This window comes from Pollachius pollachius (genome assembly GCF_949987615.1).
Source record: "Pollachius pollachius genome assembly, chromosome: 8".
NCBI classification, from domain to species: Eukaryota; Metazoa; Chordata; class Actinopteri; order Gadiformes; family Gadidae; genus Pollachius; species Pollachius pollachius.
Window position 1 is genome coordinate 11255050 of NC_136941.1, and position 24991 is coordinate 11280040.

The 24991-nt window shown below is 45.3% G+C and overlaps 4 protein-coding genes across 8 annotated transcripts in view; 1 reads left to right on the forward strand and 3 right to left on the reverse strand.

Annotated features, from left to right (window-relative positions):
* plekhg5b (pleckstrin homology domain containing, family G (with RhoGef domain) member 5b) overlaps window positions 1–2000 on the reverse strand; it is a gene marked incomplete at its 3' end in the record, with an annotated part of 51775 nt that extends 49775 nt beyond the window's left edge. For 3 of the 4 annotated variants that reach the window (XM_079740691.1, XM_079740689.1, XM_079740690.1), the window contains exon 1: window positions 1506–1999. In XM_079740691.1, coding sequence (XP_079596817.1) covers window positions 1506–1587 — 82 coding nt within the window. In that variant the 5' untranslated portion in view covers window positions 1588–1999. Of the gene's footprint in view, window positions 1–1505 lie in introns of all 4 variants that reach the window. The other variant, XM_079740693.1, reaches the window with a different exon arrangement.
* Window positions 2001–3976: 1976 nt separating this feature from the next.
* On the reverse strand, window positions 3977–9916 carry nol9 (nucleolar protein 9). Of its 2 annotated transcripts, XM_079742235.1 has the most exons (13): window positions 9782–9916; window positions 8672–9200; window positions 8289–8499; window positions 7692–7822; window positions 7246–7381; window positions 6987–7083; window positions 6510–6607; window positions 6237–6404; window positions 5880–6132; window positions 5356–5470; window positions 4855–5029; window positions 4582–4715; window positions 3977–4424 (listed from the first exon to the last, which is right to left on the reverse strand). In XM_079742235.1, the coding sequence occupies exons 2-13, from the start codon at window positions 9146–9148 to the stop codon at window positions 4308–4310; spliced, it is 2112 nt and encodes a 703-aa protein (XP_079598361.1). In that variant the 5' UTR covers window positions 9149–9200; window positions 9782–9916; the 3' UTR covers window positions 3977–4307. The 2 variants fall into 2 exon arrangements, with proteins under 2 accessions (XP_079598361.1, XP_079598362.1); XM_079742236.1 differs by lacking the exon at window positions 9782–9916 and having other exon boundaries at window positions 8672–9293.
* A 917-nt stretch (window positions 9917–10833) lies between these two features.
* On the forward strand, window positions 10834–15136 carry zbtb48 (zinc finger and BTB domain containing 48). Its single transcript, XM_079741831.1, has 10 exons — window positions 10834–11559; window positions 11644–11936; window positions 12017–12122; window positions 12530–12622; window positions 12767–12853; window positions 13015–13169; window positions 13404–13540; window positions 13857–14021; window positions 14159–14247; window positions 14344–15136. The coding sequence occupies exons 1-10, from the start codon at window positions 10876–10878 to the stop codon at window positions 14860–14862; spliced, it is 2328 nt and encodes a 775-aa protein (XP_079597957.1). The 5' UTR covers window positions 10834–10875; the 3' UTR covers window positions 14863–15136.
* A 277-nt stretch (window positions 15137–15413) lies between these two features.
* Window positions 15414–24700, reverse strand: klhl21 (kelch-like family member 21). The gene is made up of 5 exons (XM_079742558.1): window positions 24569–24700; window positions 18801–19891; window positions 17516–17921; window positions 17049–17121; window positions 15414–16777 (listed from the first exon to the last, which is right to left on the reverse strand). Exons 2-5 carry the CDS (start codon window positions 19825–19827, stop codon window positions 16439–16441), a joined length of 1845 nt encoding a protein of 614 aa, XP_079598684.1. The 5' UTR covers window positions 19828–19891; window positions 24569–24700; the 3' UTR covers window positions 15414–16438.
* Window positions 24701–24991: the final 291 nt, after the last annotated feature.

Consider the following 24991-nt stretch of genomic DNA (forward strand, 5'->3'; position numbering starts at 1 on the left):
TGCAATTTGAACCAAAGTTATAAACCAATGTATTCCTTGGAACACAATGGGCAAGGTGAAGCACAGGTGAATAGTGCACTATATGACAGTATTTATCTATACTGTGGTCTGATGGTTCTGTTCTATGGTGGGGCCTGATGGGAAATTATATCACAGAGGGGTAGTGGGGCGGGGTGGCCTCCAGCTGTGAGCGTATGTTTTATCGGATTACTTCATGGTTGAGGGACAACATCGGAAATTACTTTGCAGAGGGGTGTGGAAGCCACTGATTTACAGTCTGGGACAATGTACTCGATATGAGCCAAAATAAGCATTGATCCCTATTCAAATGAAAATATTCTGTGTTTCAAAGAAAATCTATGAGCATAGCTGAGAAAGCAGAGTCACACAACTATTCTGCAATAGGACAGAAACAGACATGCTTTGACTAGCTAAGCTCGAGCAGTAAAAGTCAATGGGGAGAGGCAAAGAAGCAGAACTCACTCTAGACCAGACTAGCAACAGGAAAGTAAAAAGACGAAAGAAATAAATGATGGTGGGAAAGAAAAAGTGGAACAATGGGAGATAATCTGAAGAAGGAAGTTTAGATGGTTACGAGCAATGGGCCAGGCCTTACACCAGATTATAGGAGGCAGACTAGCTAGGGCTTTGCAGCCATGTCAGTCAGGTTCTAAATGCACTGTGAGCGGTCCATCTCCAATCCATGTCGACTTGGACAGCTAATGGGATTTGTTTGAACATGAAATGCCTTCAAATAGGTGCAAACAATTATAGTGAAATGCCTGACATATTAACACCAAATTCATAATCCGTCAATAATATCTCCCCCATTTATGCTTTTGGGGAATAGAATCTAGACATCTGCTCTCAGATTAGACTAGTGTGTTTAAGACAGGCTTAGGACTGTTGGCCTGGAACACTGAGGTGTTCCAGACTCTGCTAATTAGGCTGCTCAGCGTTAACTCCATGCTGACCTTGCTTACTGTATGAACACATTGGCTGACCACACTGTGGCAATGTGAACGGTGTGACAGCGTATAAATGAACTTCATGTAAAGGCAATGGGTAATGTTGCTGGCATACTAGCCTCAGACAGTCATGTATAGTCGCTAGAGGCAGTCAGGTTTTATTTTGAGGAAAAATGTAGGCCTGTGTGTTATGTTGTGTCTGAAAAAAAGGGACAATGGTGCCAATTTTAAATGTCCCAACTCCATTTGAGGTTTGGATTCACGATGCCTAGAGTGTAAATGAGTCCATCCAACATATTAGAGCCCAATTCTTACGTTTTAATCCACCCGCTCACTTGATGGGATGGGAAGATAATGTCTTGTTTATGTATGTTAAAGAAATTGAAACGTCTCTATCTGTCCCGGTCCCGGACCAGCCTTCATAACCTACAATGCCCATGTGACCAATTGTCCCGTAAAATCCGATCTTTGAATAGACCCAACACCATTTACAGTAGACAAAACGAATACAACAACATGCCACACAATATTACTTACTGAGTCGTAGTTTTAGACCAAGCCAACTCCTCGGGGGTGATTTGTGGAGAACTGAATTCATGGTCCACTTGTTCGGAACCATCTAAGCATGCGATCCTCCTGGAGACTCCTCGACGCAGGTCTGCTCCGTCGTGGATCGGATGTAAATGAGAATTCCTTCACGTCTTCATTGTGCTTTGCGTGTAGCTTCGTTTCACACTCGTTAGCCTCCTGGGTCGAATGTTAATTGTGAAAATTGGTGCTCAGATCACGACTAATGCACTAAATTATTGACAGAAGTAACATTTTGCATTCCCCTCTCCAGCGTCAGTGTTTGTTTGATGTTAAACGTGACAAAGCAGTACATAACGACCTGTTGATGCAATCTGTGTGAAGATCTCCTCGAGGTCCACTGTATCTTTTTGTTAGCAAAGGTTCGTGTTCCAGATCCCAATACGTGTTCAATACGGAACAGGAGACATTCTACGTCCATACCACAACGACACAAGTTAAATCACCGCCATCAACTCTAAGTTAGGTTCTGTTAAAGTTTGTCACATTTCCCCCTCCTTGCCTCGATCGAAGTCGGCTGACAATCAACCATCAGCTCTGTTCCATTCATTCAGACCACCTCAACCTGGATCTACAAAGAATCGCCGTTTCTGTGACGATGTCAACATGTCGCCGCTAGGGGCGCCGAAGACATCAAGTCTCACCGTATTCATTGTATAAACATCTGCAAACCCTGGATGCTGCAAACCAACGCAATAAGAGATGACCTACATAGCATTGAGAAAGAAAAAGTGGAATATATAAACCATTACATTCAAAAATATTTTTTAATAGTTGGTAATTACTTTATTTTGATCACGTTGAACTTGAATCCAGTCATTCAAGTGTGTGTGTGTGTGTGTGTGTGTGTGTGTGTGTGTGTGTGTGTGTGTGTGTGTGTGTGTGTGTGTCTGTCTGTCTGTTATTACATGCAAAACATGTCCGAACACAACATAGGGAAGCAATTATTTACCTTAGGGCAAGAGTAAATCCAACCTGTCTGACAGCCACGCAGCACCTTCGATTTACTCCTGGCCCCAGGTAAACAGCTTATCCAAAGCTGTGTTGACAAACACACACACAAACCACACAGAGATAGGGCACAACACACCAGCTACTTCCATGAGTGAATCTGTTACTGTTAGATGGGTGGTCCTCATACTTTCTTCTACAGTTCCATAACAGCCCCCCCCACTCCTTAGGAGTTAAAGCCTAATATGTTCACCGGACCAACAAAGCAAGTCCTGCACAGGAGTACCTTTTTACCACAGCCATCATCTCAAAGTACTGTGGTGAAAATGGAACAGTTTATAACTGTAGGATAACTCATTGTATTTTCCAATTGGGATTTGGATTACATACAAACCAGGAGAAAGTACACCTCCAATATAAAACAAAGATGACTTTGCAGCCTCTAATATTGACTGTGGAGCCTTTTTACAAACCATGGTGATTTCCTCTATTGTGTCACTGTGTTTGCCCCCAATATGTTCAGACTTGAGTGGATGGCTCTCTTTATTCTGCATGAGCTCTATTGGAAAATGCCCATCCTGGGAAAGTGAAAACAATGACACAACCACAATGTAGCTCTGCTTGTTTGACTGTGCGCACGCACACACACACACACACTCACACACTGGTGGACCAACAGCAAACAAAGCCAGACAAGGGACATACAGGGCATGTTTAAATAGCTCACTTAACAAATGAGAAATTCTCCTCGGCATGAATGGATGTTTATGACTGGAGTTCTTGGTGCTTCCACCTACTGCCTTGTCTCGATTATAGGCAAATAACATTGTTTACCCTTTATAAACATTTGCTGGTAGTAACTATAGGGTCCAAGTTGTTTAGATTGGATCCTAAGCAGAGATAGGAGGAGTTGAATGTCATCTACTTCCTGACAATCTAATGTAGTGAGAAATAGCTCAGTAAGTAAATCAAGTGAAATGTTGCCCACCGATACGATGGGACTTCATTTTACAGCAGACTCCTACAATAGAAAATAAACTATGTTAATTTGTAAATGCAAAACAATACAATCTATGTATTTTCTATGCCTCTACCCCCATTAATGAAATGCAGTAGAATGCAAATGCCCAAAGCTATAAGGTCAAATTGACATTGGTGCAAACAAAATTAATTTCATGCTCAAGAGCATTCAATAATGAGGTGCTAAATTGAGCCTGCATAATCTTTGTACTGCGCAAGCACAGAGAAAGAGGCTTTTACATTTCAAGACCCATACTCACTACTGTAATATTATGCAGTCGTTATTTTGGTTTTTAATTTCAGTTCCACTTAGCATCTATTTTAGCACCAAGGTTTAATTGTATGCTTTGAGTCACCAAGCACTTAACACTTCCCTGTCCGGACTGCTCACTGCTTTCACACTGACAATAAAATCACAGAAGTTTGAAAAACAAGGAATTTCACTTTTAATGTTGTAACAAATATTGAGTATCTGCTTGGAATGCCATTGAATGATGACATGAAATAAGAGCTTCAACTGTAAATGCTTGCTTAGGTTTTGTCTTGAAAAGGAGAGTGGAACCCAGTGTCATTCATTTCACTATTTGTTCTCTCCACAGTACTTGTCGGGACATCCATTGATAGGAAGGAGCAATCCACGCTCCACCAATGATGGACCTTCTTTTCACAGTAGCCCCTCCCTCAGTTCAGCATAATCTCAGCTCTGTCAAGTGGAAGCTTGCTGCAACAAGTCTTTAAGCAAGGATAGAGAATCAACAAACTGATGTGTCTCTGAAGTCGCTACTTCCCCACTTGACCGGGCCGTACAATGCCTTTGAAGACGCGAATCTTCCCTGCTCCGGTCAGATCAAAACTGTAGTCCGTGGTGACATATGGCTTCTCTTCCTCGAAGCCAGACTGAAAACAGAGGCGGGAGAAATTAAAACGCAATGACATGTGTATCATTCATCCATGCAAAACTCAAGCTTGACTATTTATTTTTTCCACTCATGCTTTAAACTGTCCATGTGGTTTCGGGAGGTGCATAGAATGATAAAGGCAGCGCTTGGCTCACCTGTGTTGTGAGGATGCAGGAGGGCAGGGTGATGGCCCCCAGGAGGAGACAGTTGACGTTGCGGAGGATGGAGGGGTCCACAGGGGTGAGTAGGAAGTACAGGCCTCGCGCCATGTCGATTCCCCGGAGCACACCTGGCAACCGTTACACGTGGTCAAAACGATAAACCGTTCAAACTTCACCTCATCATCAAATGGTGTGGGTCAGTACACAGGTTATGGAGAGGACAGCTGCTTGTTGTACAAAGTAAAGACCCGGTAGGTCACCACTCACCGAAGCCCACACAGGGGCAGAGGGGCGCATTGGAGAGGACCACCGGGCCTCCCCGGCTCGTCACCTTCTCTGGCAGGCAGCACAGCCCCACCAGGCTGGCGTTGGCGGCATACAGCACGTGGCTGGGGGCCACCTCGCAGTGGGTCACACCGATAGCCACAGCTGTGTGAGGGACCTTTACCAAGGCAAAATAAACAAAACCATTCAAAATAAAATCAAACAAGGCTAATATATATATCCCGACCGCATATAGAAAGATGCAATACAGAGGATACTAGGTCAAACATGTCCATCTCAGTTAGTCGGAAATCACTTGACAACATCGTTATAAATCTAGGCCTAAATGAAAATCCTGCAGCCCAACAGTCAAATATTATTTGACTGTAAATACTATTTTAGAGGAGTACGTTGTAGCATTGTATGGGTGGTATGAGTGATCAAAAGCTTGCTGTTTGTATAGAAGGATATAGAGGGATCTTTGGTTACAGCAGATACCGGTACCTGGTAGGGGGTGAGGCAGTGCAGCTGCCTGACGGGCCCTTGTTCAGCTTCTTGGAGTTGACTCAGGTAAGCTAGCAGAGAGAGCTCTCGGAGTTCATTGCTACGCTGGTGTTTCCTGGGAGATTATTGAGAGTTGAGGTTAGAGCGACCCCTAGTGGTGGAAGTATTTAAATGCTTTTCATCCCCATTTTTCCTTTACTCTACTGGAATGACTGCACAATTAATAACATCATTAATTTCCAACTCGTATGAGCTAAACTCAATAAGCCTATCACAATCACAATTAATGCATTAAAAACTCAAAGAAATAGCACTGGGTGTTACATTTTTTCAACACCCATTACATTCAAATCAAATTACAAATCGTTACACCTCAGCAATAAGTGAGGCGCTCCAACCGATCACAGGCACTTCCGTTAGGGGCCCTAGAATACAGTGATCATGCACAGTTTTAGCAATGACTGCCACTAAATAAATAAATAATATTCTGTATTTTCTTCATCTCATCACTGCGGCCCACTCACGATGCTCCCTGGCGCCCCACGCCCTGGAAGGCGGACTGCACGGCCAGGTGGGTGTAGGTGCGGGCGGGGCTGTGGCCCTCCGTGAACTCGTCCATGGCCGTGTGCGCCGGGGGCTTGGTGAGGTAGCCCTGCGCCATCTGCAGCAGGTCCAGCGTGAGCGTGGGGCAGTGCATGGACTCGCCATGGCCCAGCTGTACCACGTGGGTCACGGGCAGCAGGCGGAGCACGTCCACCAGGAGCTGGAACCCGAAGCCTGCAGGACGGCCAGCAGGGGGCGACGATACAGCTCAACCGTTTTACACGCACACCCCCCCCGGGGGAAGGGCTGAACTCTTTCACGGCGTTCAGGACACTGACCTTTTACCCAGCCCATGGTGTTGATGACCACGGGGGTGTCCCTGCTCTGGGAACGCCTGCTCCACAGGGACTTGATGGACTCAAGGTAGCGGTCCAGGTCCGAGTCGCAGGACGACTGGCCGTAGTAGATCATGTGTTCTGGCGTGCGCTGGTGTGTGAAGGGAGGACCTTAAAAGAGCGCTTAAGTCAGTCCGCGGCTCTATGCCTCGTAGGATATGCTATAAAAACTAGGGCAAACTAAAAGCATCCTGGAGAAGAAAGACATCAGCATACCCAAGAGTGGCTCTGTCACAGTAGACAGGGAAAGGCAGCCTGACGGGGTGAATTCAGTCTGTCCCAGGTCTCCCTCCAAGTAATCTATACCCGTAGTGCTGGAAGGGCAAAGGCATCCCATTAAACGTCGAACCTCGAAAACCAAAGGTCAAATTATTATGACAGTTCCATGAACCAAACTGTTCAGCAGTACAACCATCCCCCGTCAATACCCATTCACAATTCTTCACTTTTACTACGGGCCAATGCGCAGTTCTCAGATTCCATTTCCACATTTTAATGAAGAGTTTAGGTTTAGTTTGCCGTTAATGGTCTTATTTAGGGACATTCAACATGGCTGTGTCAAATTATATTTTAAGCATAAAATTGTATTTTTTTTTAGGGAAATGTTGTGGTTAGTCTGATACAGCCATCATACATGATACTTGCATAAAAAAATCAGTTAATCTCCAATACATTATTGAAATTCATACTTACTGATTGAGCAAAGTATTGAGGAGGACTCGGATAAAGGTGGACTTCCCTACGTTCTTAGTTCCACATACAAGGACCACCACGCAACCATCCCCGTCTCCTGGAAAGAAAGAAAAAAGGAGGTTTCTTGTGTGAAAAGACCCTAGAGATGATCCCTTAGTCTGTAGCAGACCGCCAATGGATTATGTGATGTACCTCTGCATAGACCCTAAAGAGGAGCCCTTAGTGTCTAGTAGACCAATGGATGGATTATAGGATGTACCTCTGCAAGCGCTAACCACCGTGTTGAGGGCCTCTCTGTAGCTCTTCGACATCCTCAGGCCTTCCACGTCACTGACCAGGGGGATCATACCCAGCCCGTTGAGGGGCGTGTCCAGCACCGCCGACATGAGCTCGCTCTATCAATCGGGAGGGAGAGAAAACTTTGATCAAGCCTAGTCCGTACAGTCCATTTCCCTTCTGGGCATAACAGTTCATAGTGTTGAGATATTGGAAGATTTTATGATGGATTGTAGCGCTGCCAACTCATTACAGGACACCATCTGTGCAACAAGAAACATGTAAAGGGTATGTCCATAAGAAAATGTTGATGTATCAAACATGAAATACTCTAGTGAACATCTCCAACCGGCTGGTTAACTTGATCGATAATGATGGGAATGAAACAACTTATAAAAATATATAAAGTGTATCTCTGGCTGAACTCACCACAGGGGGACTGAACAGTTCACTGAGATCTGGGAAGCTACAAAGGAAGCGGGTCAGAGAGGTCTCCATGGGCTCCAGAAGGATCACAGAGGAGTTTAGGTTGATTTTTCTCAAAAGCCTTTTCCGTGATGCTGGATAAAAAGGGAGACATATCAGTTATACAGTGTTGAAATAAAATGAACTACATCTGCAGCATTTCCTTGCTGGTTGGTTCCAACATATTCATAATCCTCACTGCTTGTGTTACATGGTAAGGCAGCAAAATGTTCACACATAATGTTACTCTTATAACACTCTCTCTTAAATAGATATCATAAAAGTGCCACAGCTAGTTTACTACGGGCTTTGGAGGATGTCTAAAAGTTGACAATGAAGATCTTTGGTGAAAGGAAGCTTGAAGGAATCATCCAAAACGCCTCACCCCATCTTAACACACATACAACCATGTATCCTAATATTCAACTTACCTTGAATAGTAAAGTACATGAATAGTAAAAAGGAATACATGGAAGTATTCTGTGACTGAAGGATGAAGGAGGTGCATGTTTTAACATGTAGTATCACATGATATGGGTGTCAGAGGTTTCATGTAGTTACCGGGCGAGAGATACTTGCGGAGGATCGCAGTGGCTTCCATGCCCTCGTCTCGGGCATCATCGGTGCTTCCCAGCGCGGTGACCGTCAGCGGGCAGTGAGAGGCCGGAGAGAAGAGGGGATACGGCTGCTGGCCTTCTTCGATGGTGAACCCCATCACCTCAACGCGCCCGTACAGGCAGGTCAGAAGGCACTTTCCTCGGAAACACAGCGTCTGTCGCAGAGACAAAACCACATAGTTGTTTTACCATGTAACAGGCACCGGCGAAATTTACTTTGTTTCATTCAGCCAAAAAGAAAAGGTTATGCAAGAATTTCAATGGTGACCTAAACAAAGCAGCTTAAAACATTTACTGATTTGGACTGTCTCATAATGCTTTGTATACCTGAGACTTTTGCATGACAAGCACTGCATGATTCCGGTCTTCATCTCTCTCTGCGCAGTAATGAAAAGATTCTCCCTCCAAGCGCCCGGAGCTCACAGTCTCTACGCCATCTGCGGACTTCTCACCATTCCCAAGTGAGCTCTTGCCATTGGTACTCCATTCTTGCCAGTCATCAGCATCAATGTTCATTGTAACTTCCGAATTCCCGTTAGTATTTGGATATGTCTTCTCAGACTCAAAGGAAGTGTGTTTCTTTTCTTTTGATCCAGAAAGGGTCTTGGCTTTCCTTTTCAGCCTTTTCACTTTGGTTTTCTTCTTTACTGCTGCTTGGTGTTCCTTGATCATTTTGACCATAACAGGGGTTGAGGGGAGTTCAGATGAGTTCACGCGAGTTGTGCAGCGTTGGGCCTTGGTGTTCCTCCACTTCAGAGAGGAAGCCTTAGCCCCCTTTTCTTGAGCCAATTTATTTACCTTCATGTTCCGGCGGTCAATGCGCTGTCACTGGAAGGGAGATGGGAGATGGGACATGCTAGAAAGAGACAGAAGAGAAAGATATTTTTCAAACAGTTTTCAAACTTTTCATATGATCGCCTGCATGTTGTATCTATGTAACAATTGACCACCACTCTGATATTAACACTACAACATAACCTCAATAGTTAATGTGGTCAACCCTATGAGCCGTTAATAAAAACACTTTAATCAACTACGCCAATACAAATAAAAAACAAGATGTTGAAGTTATTCAATTGGGATCTGCTAGGGATCTATCTATTGCTACATATGTCTACTAGTAAACATGTTACCTAAACCATTCCGTATACTGGTAAACATTAAAACCTAAACCAATCTGTCTACTGGTAAACATATATACAAAGAAAATCCTTCATTATGAAAACATTTAAACTATCCCAGTCTGCAGACTGGTAAACATTTAACCTAAACCAATCTGTCTTCTGGTAAACATGTGACCTAATTCACTTAGTCTACTGATAAACATGCAACATTAACTCGTTATGTTGTCAACATGTATGCTAGCGTAATCCAGTCAGCCGAGTCGCTACCGATCTTGTATTTAATCTCATTTATATTAATACATATGTAATTTACCACAATGTCGTTACATGCATGAAATGTTCCCTAAACCCTTTAGATGTGTTTTTGGTCAGTCATCTATAAAATCAAGGCAAACCATGAGCTAGCTCTAGACACGTTGTACATGCGAGCGTGCTAACAATCTTACCAGTTAGCCATGTGAAAGCAACAGATCCTCAGATGGCCGACCAAAAGCAACGCGGAGTTTAGTTTCTTACAGCAGTTATTCGATACATTTTTCCTGTTTCATTGAAGGAAAACAAAAGCGAAAAAATGCTCACACGATTATACTAGAGCATATGTATTCAAGCTGAGGGAAAGAATTCATATTACCAAAAAATAGCTATTATTGTGGAAAACAACATTTCGCAGAGTTTGTTGGTGAACGGCGTCACATCCACTTCCTTTCAAACATTGAAGGGCCTACCCGAAACAAGGTACACATGTAGCATAACGTTAGCTACTTTGTTTATTTATTTGCTGATCATTTCAAGATCAATAACGTTATTTACAGGTTAATAGCAATTGTGATTTAAATAAGATTACGGTTAAAGTCTGTACTGAGATATCCCAATGAAGAGATCGTTAAGGGAGTGTCTTTAAACATATGCGGTGGGACATAACGTCGAGCTCAGCGCAGGGGTTTGCAACAATTTAAGACCCACCAGAGATAGGCTGGCTGGAACTTGTTACTTGACAAGCGTTGTAACGTTCTTGACATTATGAATTTTACACTTAGTAATTATGTCAGGACATATACATTGCATTGAGAACTGCTCTAAAGCGAGTAGATGACTACATTTGCATATCATGAAAATGTATAATTGCACGTCCCTTAACAGGCTAAATTGCTTATTCTTCAAGGATAATAATGGCAGGACATAGTGTTTAATACAATATCGAATTACACTGCTGGTACCAAATTACACTAAACGGAGAGTCGTTTTAAATGTACCTACAATCCTTTCTTAATATTGTAAAAAAATAATAATAATAATAATAATAATAATGCTCTAATCATAACGCCTACTGAAATATACATTGATCTTTTCCAGTTTTCATTCAAAGGCCCACGGTGTGCATTCCAACAGCCATCTGAACTGCGAAAAATGTTTCCGCAAGACAGCAACCATGCAAACAATGTACTTTCCTCATTAAACCAGCAGAGGACGCTAGGGCGGTTTTGCGACGCCGCCCTGGACGTTGGCGATGGGGTCGTGTACATGGCCCACCGCAACGTCCTCGCCTGTTGCAGTGATCTCTTTCGAGACGACGACAACCCCAGCAGGGAGGTTCGTCTTAAAGACTGCCCTAACGACGGGCTGGAGCTCCTGCTCAACTTTGTATACACAGGAGAGCTAAAGCTAGACGCCTTGAACCTGGATAATGTGCGGTGTGCTGCGGTGTGCCTGTGTGTGCCACAAGCACTTGCACTGTGTCAGTCCTTTAGCGAAAGCTTAAGAGAACCCATGCCAGTGAAGCGCAAACGAGGAAGACCTAAGAAGGCCAGGGAAACAATTGAGCCCTGTTCAATCCATAAAGAAATGGGTGCTTATAAGCCCAGTGCAGATTCATCCACTCCCAGCCCCCATGACACTGTGACCTCAAAGGTCACCGCCATCACACGCTCGGGACGCAAAGTCAAGTGCCCTCGTCGCCTGCCAGGGGAGACCTTTGAACCTCCAGGGCAGGATAACGGCAGCACAGGAGCCCCGCATGTCAGACCGGTGGAGTTGAGCAATCACTGTGCACCGATCGACCGGACACCTGTGCATTCGAGTAGAGAAACACAGGTAGGTCACATCAGGATCACGTTGCTATTGTTGCGTGTTTGCTGTTCGATGCAGCTGATGTGAACGTGTGTTTGCTTGATTCAGATGTCCGAGGTCCAGATGGACTTCACGGACGCGCTGGGTCACGACCTCCATCGGGAGGCGGAGGACGGGGGCGGCGGTTTCGATGCGGTCGACGAAGACTCGGGCGAGGAGTACGTCCCCGTCGCCGAGCCGAGTGCAGTCCCGGGGTCAAGTCGAAGGAGTAAAGTACCCCGCAAGGCCGAGAAGAAGGAAAACGGTGAGGCCACAGAAGCCGACCCCAAAAAGCCGCCTGTGCAGTGTCCTGTTTGCAACAAGACCTTCCGCAGTAAATACTACCTCAAGGTTCACAACAGGTACGGGGTTGGGGTCGAGGATTGGTCATCTGCGTTTGGATTTGATTTGTTCTGTATTGATTTGACTGTCTGGTTTTCAGGAGGCACACAGGCGAGAAGCCCTTTGTGTGCAGTAAGTGTGGGAAGCGGTACTTCAGGAAAGAGAACCTTCTGGAACACGAGGCCAGAAACTGTTCAAAAGTGGTGGTGAGTGGCCACATGCTGAAGGTTTGCAAGTCAAAAATTGGAAGACGAAACGATTTTCAAGCTGAGATCTAAAAATAAAACAGGATAGATGATTTCATCTCATTGGCCCGCTTTATTCCTCTCTTTTGCACAAATGGAAAACGACTAAATGTTAAGTGAATGCATCTGTTCTTCTGAGCCATTCAGTGAATGGGCAAGTTTTGTGTGTGTATTTGTGTGCATGTTTTTCGGTTTAGTTCTAGTGTATCAAGGTGCACATATTAATCCATCTCAATGGATTGGTGTACACTTTAAAATGTAGAGCTCCTTTTAGCTTTAATCAAAATTGAATATTGCATTTATTAGGGTTGTCTAGGATAAAAGAGTCCTCTTGATGTTCCTCATTTTGTTTCCTGGTTCTTTTGCAGACATTTTCTTGCACAATATGCCCCTCGGTGTTCAAGAGAAAACAGGAGTTTCGTTTACACATGATCTCCCACACAGGAGACATGCCCAATAAGGTATCAACACCTTTTGATTATTATATCTGTGATCAGTGATCATTAATGATCTTTTATAATATAATACTTTGTGATTCAATAAAACGACCAAACCTTTGGTACCTGATTCCAACTAAATCTCCTTATTCTGCACATCCATTCCAGTGTACGTCATGCCCTGAACAGTTTATGCAAAAGAGGGATCTGACGATGCACTTGATCAAGATCCACGGCTTTGCCAAACCGCATGCAGTAAGTTATACTCCACATGTAGCTTGTTGTAGCTTGTATGAACATTTCACTTTATTATTCACACTAGCGTTGCATTTTGTATTCCGGGGATTTCTCTGAGATGAAGATAACCCTGAGGTGAAACTCTGTTTTGACCGTGTCCTATGAATCTATTCTCCCAGTGTTCCCAGTGCACCAAGGGCTTCCTGACACGCACAGAGCTGCGCGTGCACGAGGCTGCAAAGCACCGGGGGGAGAAGCCCTTCGTGTGCGAGGAGTGCGCTCACCGCGCCTCCAGCAGGAACGGGTTGCAGATGCACATCAAAGCTATTCACAGGTTGGGAATCACAGACCGCACTCAATGAATCTTTCATGTAACTTGCTGTCACTTCAGGTGATATTTTGGATTGTTATTGTTTGATTTAATTATTATTTTGGATTTTAGATTTTTTTAATTATGTAAACAGATTACAAAACAATGATATGTAAATGTTGCATTTCAGTCTTTTTATGTTGATGTCGGGCGTCTGGCTTGCACCATGTGGATAATCCTATCATTTCTGTGTTACAGAAACGAGCGGCCATTCGTGTGCAGCTACTGTGGCCATGCGTTCACCCAGAAGACCAACCTGATCATGCATTTGCGGGTGCACACTGGTGAACGGCCGTATCAGTGCCATCTCTGTGGCAAGACCTTCAGGACGCAAGGTTAGGACTGGCCTCTCAATATCTAAGACATTTACCTACCCAAACCTCTTCTGTTTGAAAATGTCTCCCAGCTGTAGATTATTCTTAAAAGCTTGATCTCCAAGCTTTGTTGGTAGATAAATAGATAGAGTTGTGTCTTTATTCTTCAAACATATATGATGTATTATTGAGTAATTATGGTTACCTATGGTGATCCTATACAGATCAGTCATATACGCAACCCCTATAGAGATCTTGCCTCACAACGATCCCCGTACAGCAACAACACAATTTTCCCAAAGTAATCATCACTTTCTGTGTGTCTTTGTGATATTAGCCAGTCTAGACAAGCACAACCGGACCCACACGGGTGAGCGCCCCTTCGGCTGTGAGTTCTGCGAGCATCGCTTCACGGAGAAAGGCCCGCTTGTTCGCCACATCGCCAGCAGGCACCAGGAGGGGCGGCCTCACTGTTGTCACATATGTGGCAAAACCTTTAAAGGTCAGGAATTCCACACAAAATATGATCTGTTATGATGATGTCCTGTTATGTATTTCAGTCTGTTATACATCTTATTTTTTCTTGCCAATTATCATCCCATTCTATTAAAATGGCGTGTATGTCTTGTCCCTTTATAGCCTTGGAACAACTTCGAGTTCACCTGCGGCGCCACAAGGGAGTGAGGAAGTTTGAATGTGTCGACTGTGGCTACAAGTTCACCCGACAGGTAGGTTTGTGAACATGCGGCCAAACGAGAAACCTATAACGCACCACCGTCCCCCGATGGCCACACGACTTGACACCCTCTCATGTACTTTCCAAGGCTCACTTGCGACGTCACAGTCTTATCCACAAACGCATGGAGAACTACAACCCCAAACAGAGGAAGCTGAGGAACCTCATCATAGAGGGCCAGGCCGAGGGCGAAGCCACGCAGTCCCCCATGACGCTGAGCACCACGCCGGACCCTCTCCCCCCGGCCCTGCCGATCCAGGAGGATCCGAGCCAGCAGTTGTCCCTTCCAGACCCGGGCCTGGATCCGGACAGCTTTGTTCCCGTGGTGGTGATGGAGGACGGGGTATCCATTAAGGCCCTGGGGGTAGGGGACGGATGCCCGGGGAACATCGTCCCCGTCTCAGGGGTTGCAGCAGACTCAGCTGGAGCCATGCTCGTACACCACGGTGGTGTTGGAGCGGATCGGAGAGAACCTAGCAGTGCCAGAGCGAGAGCTGAAGGAGACATAATGACTGATACGCTCATAATCCACGTACAGCCCCAAGGGAATGATCCGTCCCCCATTCCAACCTTCCTTAAAAGTGTGGTTGAAAAGCATTTTGTATGAGCATGTGTTAGCATAATCATGAGTTGAAACTATGAATCTAATCTTTGATGTTTGGGTGTTGACATGCCTAGTGTGGAAGTAAATGTCTCTAAGTAGAAGGAAAAAAAGAAACCATTGCTTTGTTGGTTGTTTAGTATTAAAGACAACAAAGGAGTAACAAGGGGCGCAAATTCGAAGAAGTGGAACTAGAAATCGGTCTTAACGGCTGCAACAAAATCATTGGTCAAGATCAGTGTCCTCACCAATCAAAAACTGATCATCCTGGAGCACAAGAGGCTGTTACTTAGTTTTGATCTAATAAAAGATAAGTATTTGCTCACTTAACCTTGTCTTGTTCACCACAGACCATGAATTAGATTAGTGTAGCTTGACTTTCAAAAGCAGCAAAACAGACATGAAGCAGCATACTACACAGACTGGGTTTTATTTCTGCTACCATTCGAGACATCAATGTTACACAAACACATTACATTCAGGCAACGATGGATATATATAGGAAAATAGCTTAAACAATACTAATATATGTATGAAAACAACAACCTATTAAGAAAAGTGTTACTTCGAATACTATTTTACAAAAAAATCAAATTCAGAGATTTGTAGCACTTCCAGTTGTGTTTGAAAATCCACCACCGCAAACCACTGCTGGGTTACAACTAATAAAACAATACAAAAGCATAAATATATATAAAAAAGAAAACATTCAAAAATATACTTTTCCAGCACATTATGTACTGGAACCCAGAAATATCTGCCAAGGATCAGGAGTGAACAATTATTTTTAATAGGGCAACCTGTCCGATTTAGACCACATCAAGAAAATGTCTCTAATTTGTTTAAATTTTTCAACACGCTAAAGAAGTTAGTTTTCTTCTGTGACAAAAATAATACAATAAAAGTTATGCATTGCAATTGAAACTCAGCAAGATTGTAAACATCTTTAAAGGTGCAACACTTGATAACTACAGAGACGGGAGCTGTTGTTTAGTCAAATTCATAATCAGGAGTTAGAATATGTGGACTTGGGATTATTGTACACGTGACATTCTACATAACATTGGCGAATCAGCCCCCACAGAGTGGCAAGAAAAGCCTTGCATGTCCGTGTGGATCTAGCTAACAAAAGGTCAGGACTCAAAATTTAGGAATGTTAGCGGGTGTCAGGGATATTATTGATCCTCAACGGATTCTTGACCACAACCGTGCTACATTTGATTTTAACTGACGAAAAAATCAACCGCTATCCAAAAACTGTCAGGGATGTCCTGGAAACATCTAACTGGGTCTGTCAAATCCTTTAGTCCATCAGACCTACTCATAACCATGAGCACTGATCAGCGATGGCAGGATAGCAGGCTTGCCAACCGCGAGAATGTCAGATGGGAAAACCTTCATAGTACCAAAGTGCTTCTTCTTCTTCTTCTTCTTCTTCTTCTTCTTCTTCTGCTTCTTGTACAGCTTCCACATGTCCAGGAGGTGAATTTAGAGTTAAACCCGTTAGTGGGGCCAACTTTATCTCCCTCCAGGAGGCTGGAGGGAGATAAAGAGAGAGTACTGTGGGTGTGGCCTCCGTTCCTCAGCGGGCCGGGTTCACGTCATGGTTCTGGTTCTGGTTGAGATTGTTGTGGAGGTTGAGCAGTGCCTGCTGGCGGTTGTGTTGTCGGTGCAGGCGGACCGCGTTGGAGTCGGGGATCTCCGCGGCTTCGAAGGTGCTGGCCACAAGGGGCATGAACTGGCGGAAGATGCTGACGCTGCCGTGCCAGAAGGTTGGCTGGGGCATGCGGCCGGCGATGACCCAGCCGCGGGTGGCCGGGTCGTAAGCCTCCACCACGTCCGACAGCTCGAAGGTGTTGTCGTAGCCGCCTGACACGTACAGCTTCCCGCCCAGTACCGCCACGCTGCCGCCGACGTGTACCTGGAAGGAATAGAGCACAGAGATATTTTGAGTGAGTCATTTTTTTCATTCAATATCCGAAATTATGACTCAAAGGTGTTCTCTGACAAGAAAAAGGTCACATTTAGCTATGATAAAAAATGGGCTGGAGACAGTAAGCTATAGATCATTCAATAGTTATAACAGATTGCTCCTCAGTAATATGTGGCTGTGGTCAGAAGTTGTGTCATATCATGAGAGGACATTTCAGGTTAACCTGATAAAGGAGACACGATAATATCAACATTGATACCTGGTTCATTGGGCTGATCTTGTCCCATTCGTTCTTTTTTGGATTGAAAACATCCACCTCAGCAGAGTCATCCCTGGATAAAACACATTTAAAAAGACAACATTTAACAAAAATATAACTTTTGACATTGGAAGGTCAGTATTACAGTATAACATCCAATCCCGTGTACTAATGAAATACCTATATAAAAAATCAATTTAACTCTTACTAGAACTTATCTCCTATATTGACATATTTTCCAGCATGCTCACATCCTATTTTACATGAAAAATACAACTGATTAGATCACGGAAGTAGGCGCCACATTCCAATATGAACGCCTTTTCGTTGTTATTTATCACTCTCCCGGTGTCACCAGTAGGGGGCGTGTCCCTAGTAGGGGCGTGTGTCCCCAGTAAGGGGGCTTGTCCCCAGTCGGGGGGGGGCGTGTCCTCAGTCAGGGGCGTGTCCCCCACAGCTCTCCTCACCTGATGAAGTAGATGAGGCCGTCCAGCGTGGCAGTCTTGGGGGCGAAGGACCAGGGCGGCAGCTGGCCGGCGCTCACCAGCGACCAGCGGTTGGTCTCGCCGTCGTACCCTTGAATAGCCATGGTGTCCTCGGGCGTCAGCGAGCCGATGGCGTACAGGCGCCCGTTGCAGGTGGTGGTGGAGCAGTTGTCCATGGCGTGCAGCATGGGCGGCAGGGCCTCCCAGCAGTCCAGCGCCTGGTCGTAGCGCTCGGTGCTGTCGGACGCCACCACGTACAGTTGGCCCTTCACCACGCAGGAGCTGTGGTACTCGCGGGGCTTCAGCATGGGCGACACCTCCGTCCACTCGTTCACGCTCGACTTGTAGCGCCACACGCCGTCGTAGAGCCGGGAGCCATCAGAGCCACCTAGGTAGATAAAGAGATGAACACAGCGGTTGTAAACGGTTTCATCGACTTTCCTGCGGTGCCATCGGTTCGGTCGGTGGACATAATGATCAACGATGGGTTTGAATAATAGGGCTCTACGCTGCAGGCTGGGTGTCTAGTTAATCCAGTTTGCCTTCAGAGACTTATAGTTGCAGCAATCGATCTCTCTTTCTTCTTTAAATGTGGAGCCTCAGAGCACCGTCCTCATATGGTTCCTTAAACATTAGCCCGGCCAGGGGAAAGATATTGGAAAAACCTCCACTGAGCAGGATATATTATAATTGTCCCACAGTGAGCCTGCGAGTTAACACAGAGGGAGAGTAGGTCCTAAGTATACTTCTTCTGTTGCGGCCATGGCCTCATGTGGCCTTGATGAAAACTCATTGAGGATGAGGATGAGGAAGGCCTCTGGTGGTTTAATCCGCCACTGCAGCGCAGAGAGGACAAAGTGTCTTGTGTCAGTTTCCTCTTCCACATTGCTGGACCAAGCTGGCTGGATGAGTGTAGTTTATTTATACGCACTAGGCGAGCCATATTGTAAGATGAGAGGAGCGGGAGGAGGAGGTCAGGACAGAAAGTCAGGATACCAGTGATTCTCTCTGGTAGAGTAAATAAAAAACTATTAAAAAAAGCGTCTATCTCCTGTCATGACAGAGTTCAAAAGCAGAGCATTCAAAAAGAGTCCGAGAATAAAGCCGACAGGCTGAACTTGTGACTCCCCCTGTCCTCCATTTAGAGGGAACTTCAGAACGACCTGGGTGTCCTAAGCCGAACCTGGACTTACAATCAGTGAAACCAGCTAGCTCAGCGTGAAGATGAACCTGAACCCGTCCCTCTCCCGACAGGCCGTCCACTTACCTGTGACATACATGTCGTTCCCCAAGGCCGCTATGCTGTAGCCGCCGCCCAGGTGGTCGGGGAACTCGGCCAGGTAGCGCCACTGCCCCGTCTGGGGGTTGAAGCAGTCCACGGTCACCAACTCGTCGCAGTCCTGGTCGCAGCCTCCCACCACCACCAGGATCTCCGCCAGGCCCGTGGAGGAGCGCGGCCGCATGCGGTTGCAGGGCCGGTCGTGGCGGTCGTACTCGCTGGACTGGAAGCTGCGCGCCTCACTGACCATGCGCAGGCAGGTGGGCGACAGGTAGACCAGCGGGTCGCTCTCCACGTGGGCCAGCAGGAAGAAGCGCCGCACGAAGGGCAGCCGCACCTGCTGCAGCAGCTCGGGCCAGTAGTGCAGCCTCCGCTTCAGGTCCGCCTTCACCCAGCGCGTGGCGATCTGGTAGGCCGTCTCCTCCTTGTCCACGCACAGCTCGTCGTCCGACACGATCTCCAGCAGGCGCTTCCAGGTCAGCTTCTCAAAGTCCGTGCCCTTGGCCAGGTCCATGATGTTCTTGAGGACGTAGCGCCGGGCGCTGGCCGCCAGGTCGCGGCAGGCGTACGCCTCGGCGAAGTCCTGGATCTCCAGGCAGTTGGAGACGTCCAGCCGCTGCTCCAGGAAGGCGCAGCAGGCTTCCTTGACCGAGGGGAACTGGAAGAGGTCGGCCGTCTTCAGCAGCAGGTCCACGTTGTCCTGGGTGACGGTGACGCGGCCCGTGTAGCAGAAGTCCACCAGCAGGCCCAGCAGCTCGGCCGACACCTCATGCAGGACCACGCGGTCCATGGCGCTCTCCCGCAGCGTGCCGGTGAACATGGCCCGGAAGTAGGTGCTGGCGGCGGCCAGCACCGTGCGGTGGCAGTGGAAGTCCTGGCCCTCGGCGCTCAGGGTGACGTCGAAGAACTTGCGCTCGGCGCGCAGCTCGTGGATCCCCCGCAGGAGGTTGAAGGCGTGCGCCGTGTCGAAGAAGGGCAGCGTGGACGGCTGCGTTAGCAGCGCGGGCTTCTCCATCTCTGATCCCCGTGATGGGTACGTCGCTCTCGGCTGGGGCTGTTCAGAGCACTCGACTTGACATCTAGTGGTAGATGGAGAGGTTGCACAAGGAGGTAAATTGTTAGAACATGTTTTTATATAGAGTGTGATGAGAGACAGGGCACTCGAAGAGCGCCCTGTCTCTCATCACACTCGAACGAACACGCTCGAAGGTTAGCTTGTTGTTGCGCAGACACAATGACAATCAGGAATTACCACAAATCCGAACTTTGATTTATCAGGAACTATTGTGTGATTTACATTTCTATGGACTTTTTTTTCTTCACATATTCCTATTTTGAAAAATGTACAGATAAATAGCTTTGGGTAGTTGAGAAATCAAAACAAGAAACACACTATTGAAAGGATTTAAACTAGAAGAAACCAAAACACTACTACTAAACTAACACAACTACCTAACTAACCAACTAAACTAAGTGTAACTCCTACCTGAGGGGCCCTCACAGGCCGGCTCCACAGTAAAAACCGTCCGGTTTCTAGAACATACAACAGTCAGTTGCTCTGTTGGCGCGTATGACTAGCTACTTAGCTGAGTTTGAAAAATAGTGCGTGTGCCTCCTGCTCAGGAGCTATAAATACAGCGGCAGTGTCCATATCCAGGCAGGGGGGTGGGGGAACACACCCACACCCCGACTATCCCCCAACCAGAACAAGCCTCTAACAGGACCAGTGCCAGCTGAGCCAGGACAAAAACACAGAGCCCCCTGTCATAATAGTCCACCAATCATCTAAGGAGAACAAACCAAACTAGTTGATTAAATGGAGACATAGAGAACATGTCTTGTTCTCTATGCTTGTTGTGAGAATAGTACAGGAATCCTGGGAGAAAGTATTCTGGGTTGTCTTTTGAGTTTCCTAGAAAATGATTAAGAGTGTTGTATAGGCTCATAGCAGCAAATTAGGAAGTTCTTTTGCCTTGGGACTATTCAATTAGAACATAATGAGCTAGGAAAGCAGACGTGGATTTGTGGTTTACACCGGGTTTTTTTGTTAATGTGATAATAAAACTTGTAATGGAAGATCACACACTGTGCTGAAAGGTAAAAGAGAAAGATAATTGGAATTGCCGTACGTGAGCGCAGAAATGAATTCTATAGGCGTCTATAACTACTGCTGCACCTGCTGCTTAGTTCAGCAGTATTAAGAGTTTAGTTTAAGAGTTATTGGAGCTTATAAAAAATTTGTATAATGTCGTCATCAAGAATTGTTATGCATTCAACACCATGATAATAACCTTCCACACTTAAAACAATACTCTTGCACACAAAACCCACCAAGCGTGTGCCCTGCCTCTTGCGGAACAGTAGAGGTTATCAACACACACACTCTCACCAACGCACACACACACTCCTAGCTGCCTAGGGATTTAGGGATGATCATTCCTTCCTAAAATACACAGGCGTCTCTTTACCGGGAGATTGACCCAAAGGTTGTCCTTCTCTCTCTATGCCGCCTCCTCTCTCTAGGCCTCCTCCTCTGCGGTGTTCCACAGAGCAGAACACCAGCGACATGACTGAGAGCCTGGACACACGCATTCCACACAGGGTTCACACACTGCAGGCTCTGTGACGCATCAACGTACGGTCCCGGCTGAAGACCGGGCCTCCTTGTCCCAGTGACTCAGCTGCGGTTTCCCCCTCTGCGTGTACACCAGACATAGTGGATGAAACATACCGAGGGGCCTCCTCTAGCTTCTGTTGGCCCTGTTGCTTCCTTTTAGTTTTTTTTGGGATGATTACTGACTTTCCCTCTGTGGCGTTGATGTACTTATTCCCCACATATTGTTCCTTTCTTTCCTTCTTTGTACTTGTGTTGCTGGACAGTCACAGACAGCCACGGCTCTATGGCTGGCTACTTAGCCAATTTAGCTAGCATTGCTTCCATATTTCTTTTTTTTTTACTACTTACACAACAGCGAAATACTATTTGGGGGAATTCAAGTTAAACAACCATATTTGGTGATTCACTTATTATTACAGAATTTCTTATTGTTTACACTCTGACTTTAATGAACAAAAAGCCAACCCGTCCTTAAAAAACGTGCACTAATCTTTGTGTGCTCTTAACCTTTTAGACTAAGGATCACAGTGCTCCTTTTGGAAAAAGTCAGCCCAAACCTGTTCACAGACCACGTTCGACCTCCCTATCTTCAGGCTCTGTCGACGCTATCGTTAATCTCATCATCAAAAGCGTCGGCCCCGTAATGTTCGAATCACTTTTGTGTCAGTACACAAACAACCAGCGGGTGCATTGAGTAACCTTTCAGTGTGTTTACCGGGTCCGGGCCAAGAATAGCCCACAGAAACTTTATATGCTCGGAGCGGGAGGAGAGAGGATGAGGAAGACGGGCCAACAGCACCCCTCTCCACCACCATCACTGCCCCGTCCCCCCTAGTTCGCCACATACAGGAGCGGCCCCCTGCTGCGGCTCCGGGAAGTAAACTTATGTCATGACCTTGGGTGATGGTGAGGACCCCACACCCCACATAGAGGGAGTAAGAGCGTTTAGACACTGCTCTTAGTTTAGATTCAAGCCAACTCTCAAGAAATGTTCAATGGTAATTGTTGTGTCTGTAAATGTCTGGATGAGGTAGTCAAGCACCTATAATGGGAAACAGATTCTTGACAGTTGGCCTTCCATGGTTGTGCAACTGCTGGGGGGAGGACATATAAAAAGACAAAAGTTGTATGGCTTAGTTTAGAAGTTAAAAGGCAACTAGAGAGCAAGCCATGTGGCGTACCACCCCTTACAGAGGCTGAATATAATGTAACATCTTCTTAAGATTATGACTTCAATACAAACAACAAAAACAATGGATCGAGGGCTTCGTTCTAAACCAAACCCTAGATCCATGCAGAGTCACAACCACATAGGATTGAGGGGTTAGTTGTAAACTAAACCCTAGATCCATGTAGTCACCACCACATACGATCTAGGGCTTAGATCTAACTAAACTCTAGATCCAAGTCAACATCACATAGGATCTAGGGCTTAATTCCACTGCACTCCCATGTTCTCCGAACATGGGAGTGCAGTGGTCTTAACCCTGCTCCGGTACTACAAAGGCTTTTAAGGCTTGGCCCTAAAAAGGCAAGCCAGGCTGCTCCACTCATCACATTCCATCTGAAGGGGGTTGATGTGAGGCCTCCAAAACCAAGCATTAGCCGGCTAGGATAGAGGTGTGCATGTGTGCATGTGTTAGTGTTGTAGGGGAAAGGAGCTGGCAGTAGGATAGGATAGTATATGTGTTAGTGTTGTAGGGGAAAAGAGATTGCAGTAGGATAGGATAGTATATGTGTGCTAGTGTTGTAGGAGAAAGGATCTGCTGGTAGTAAATGTGTTAGTGTTGTTTTTGAGAAAGGAGCATGCAGTAGGATAGGATATATGTGTGTTAGTGTTGAAGGTGAAAGGAGCTGGTAGTAGTAAATATGTTACTGTTGTATGGTGAAAGGAGCTTGCAGTAGGATAGGATGGTATAAGTGTTAGTGTTTTAGGGGAAAGTTTCTTGCAGTAAGATAGGATAGAATGTGTGTTAGTGTTGTAGGGGAAAGGCTCTGGCAGTAGGCTAGGTGGGGGTGTGTAGTTGTGTGAAGTGTTAAGGCTCTGGCAGCAGGCTCAAGTCCCATTTTTGCCACAGAGGTTTTGTAAGACAAATTGGTGCGACTTTTACCAAACTGAAAAAATGACCTTCTGGAAACTCTACCATGAATACATGGCGGAATGATGTGGGTTTTTCCAACATACTGTACATACAGCTATCAAATATAATGTGTGTCACTATACATGTAAGGCATTGTAATAGTTAGAATATAACTTAGAACCTAGTCTTCTTAGTTGTTAACAAGTTTCAACTCATGAACACCCAAGCTCTGTCCAATAATAATAAAGTTTATCTTAAACTTTTACATGGAATTTCCATAAAGGCCCAGCACAAAGTTGTGCACGTCAATACTATCAAGACTGAGATAGTGGAATAGCGATACTTTAATAGTCGTCCATGGCAACGTTTTTGCACTTTTTGCATTGAATACACAGATAAGCACACATTGAATAGAGGTGTCAAACGTGTGGATACAATGATCAACGCAGAATTAAAATGAAAATGAGTATAAATAAACGTATAGCTAGCATTAGTCTACATTAGATAGTACACTAACTAAGAGGATATACACGTCTGTAAATTACCTTTAATCTAAATTAGGCAGGGAAAGAGTATACAACGTTAAACGTTTAGAAACTACCATTAGTCTACATTAGATAGTACACCAACTCAGCGTATATAAACTAGCATTACACTAAATCAGATAGTACACTAACTAAGAATATATAAACTACCATTAGACTAAATTAGATAGTACACTAACTATGAGTATATAAACTACCAATAGTCTACATTAGATAGTACACTATCTAATAGTATATAAAATACAATTAGTCTACATTAAATGAGTTTATAAACGTATATCCACGAAGAGTAAATGTGTATATAAAGGTATACAAACGTATCCAAGTACATAAACGTAAACAAAGGGTATATAAATATATTTAAATGTAAGTAAACGTTTATATGTTTATGCATGTATATAACAGGCATATAAATGTATATAAAGGTATATAAAGTGATCGGCCCTCAGCATGGATGCATCCTCGACCACATCGGATTGAAACAAGACAACCAGCTCCCTCTTGTCTACTCACCGATCCCCACGTCGTCGACAACAGGAAGATATATATGACGATGATCAGTTTAATAATAAAGAGATATCTAGGCCACGAAATGTAACTTTGATGCTGGCGAACTCTCCGGGTTTTCCTGCGCCATGATTCCGCTATAACATTTGACACATGATACAAGTCTCCTGATTGGATAGGTCTTTGACAGAGTGACGTCGGCCAACGTGAGCTCGTTCCCCTGGTGTGATTGGTCTATATATCTTTACAATATTCATTAGTTCGCCGTTTTTTAAAGACTAGTTATTGCCAAAAGATAGTTTAAGGGCAGAACATTTTAAAAAAGTTACATATAGTATGGACAGTAACAGTGGGTTCTTTGTGTGTATATCGATCATCCATCTTCTCTCTCTCACTCTCTCTCACTCTCTCTCTCTCTCTCTCTCTCTC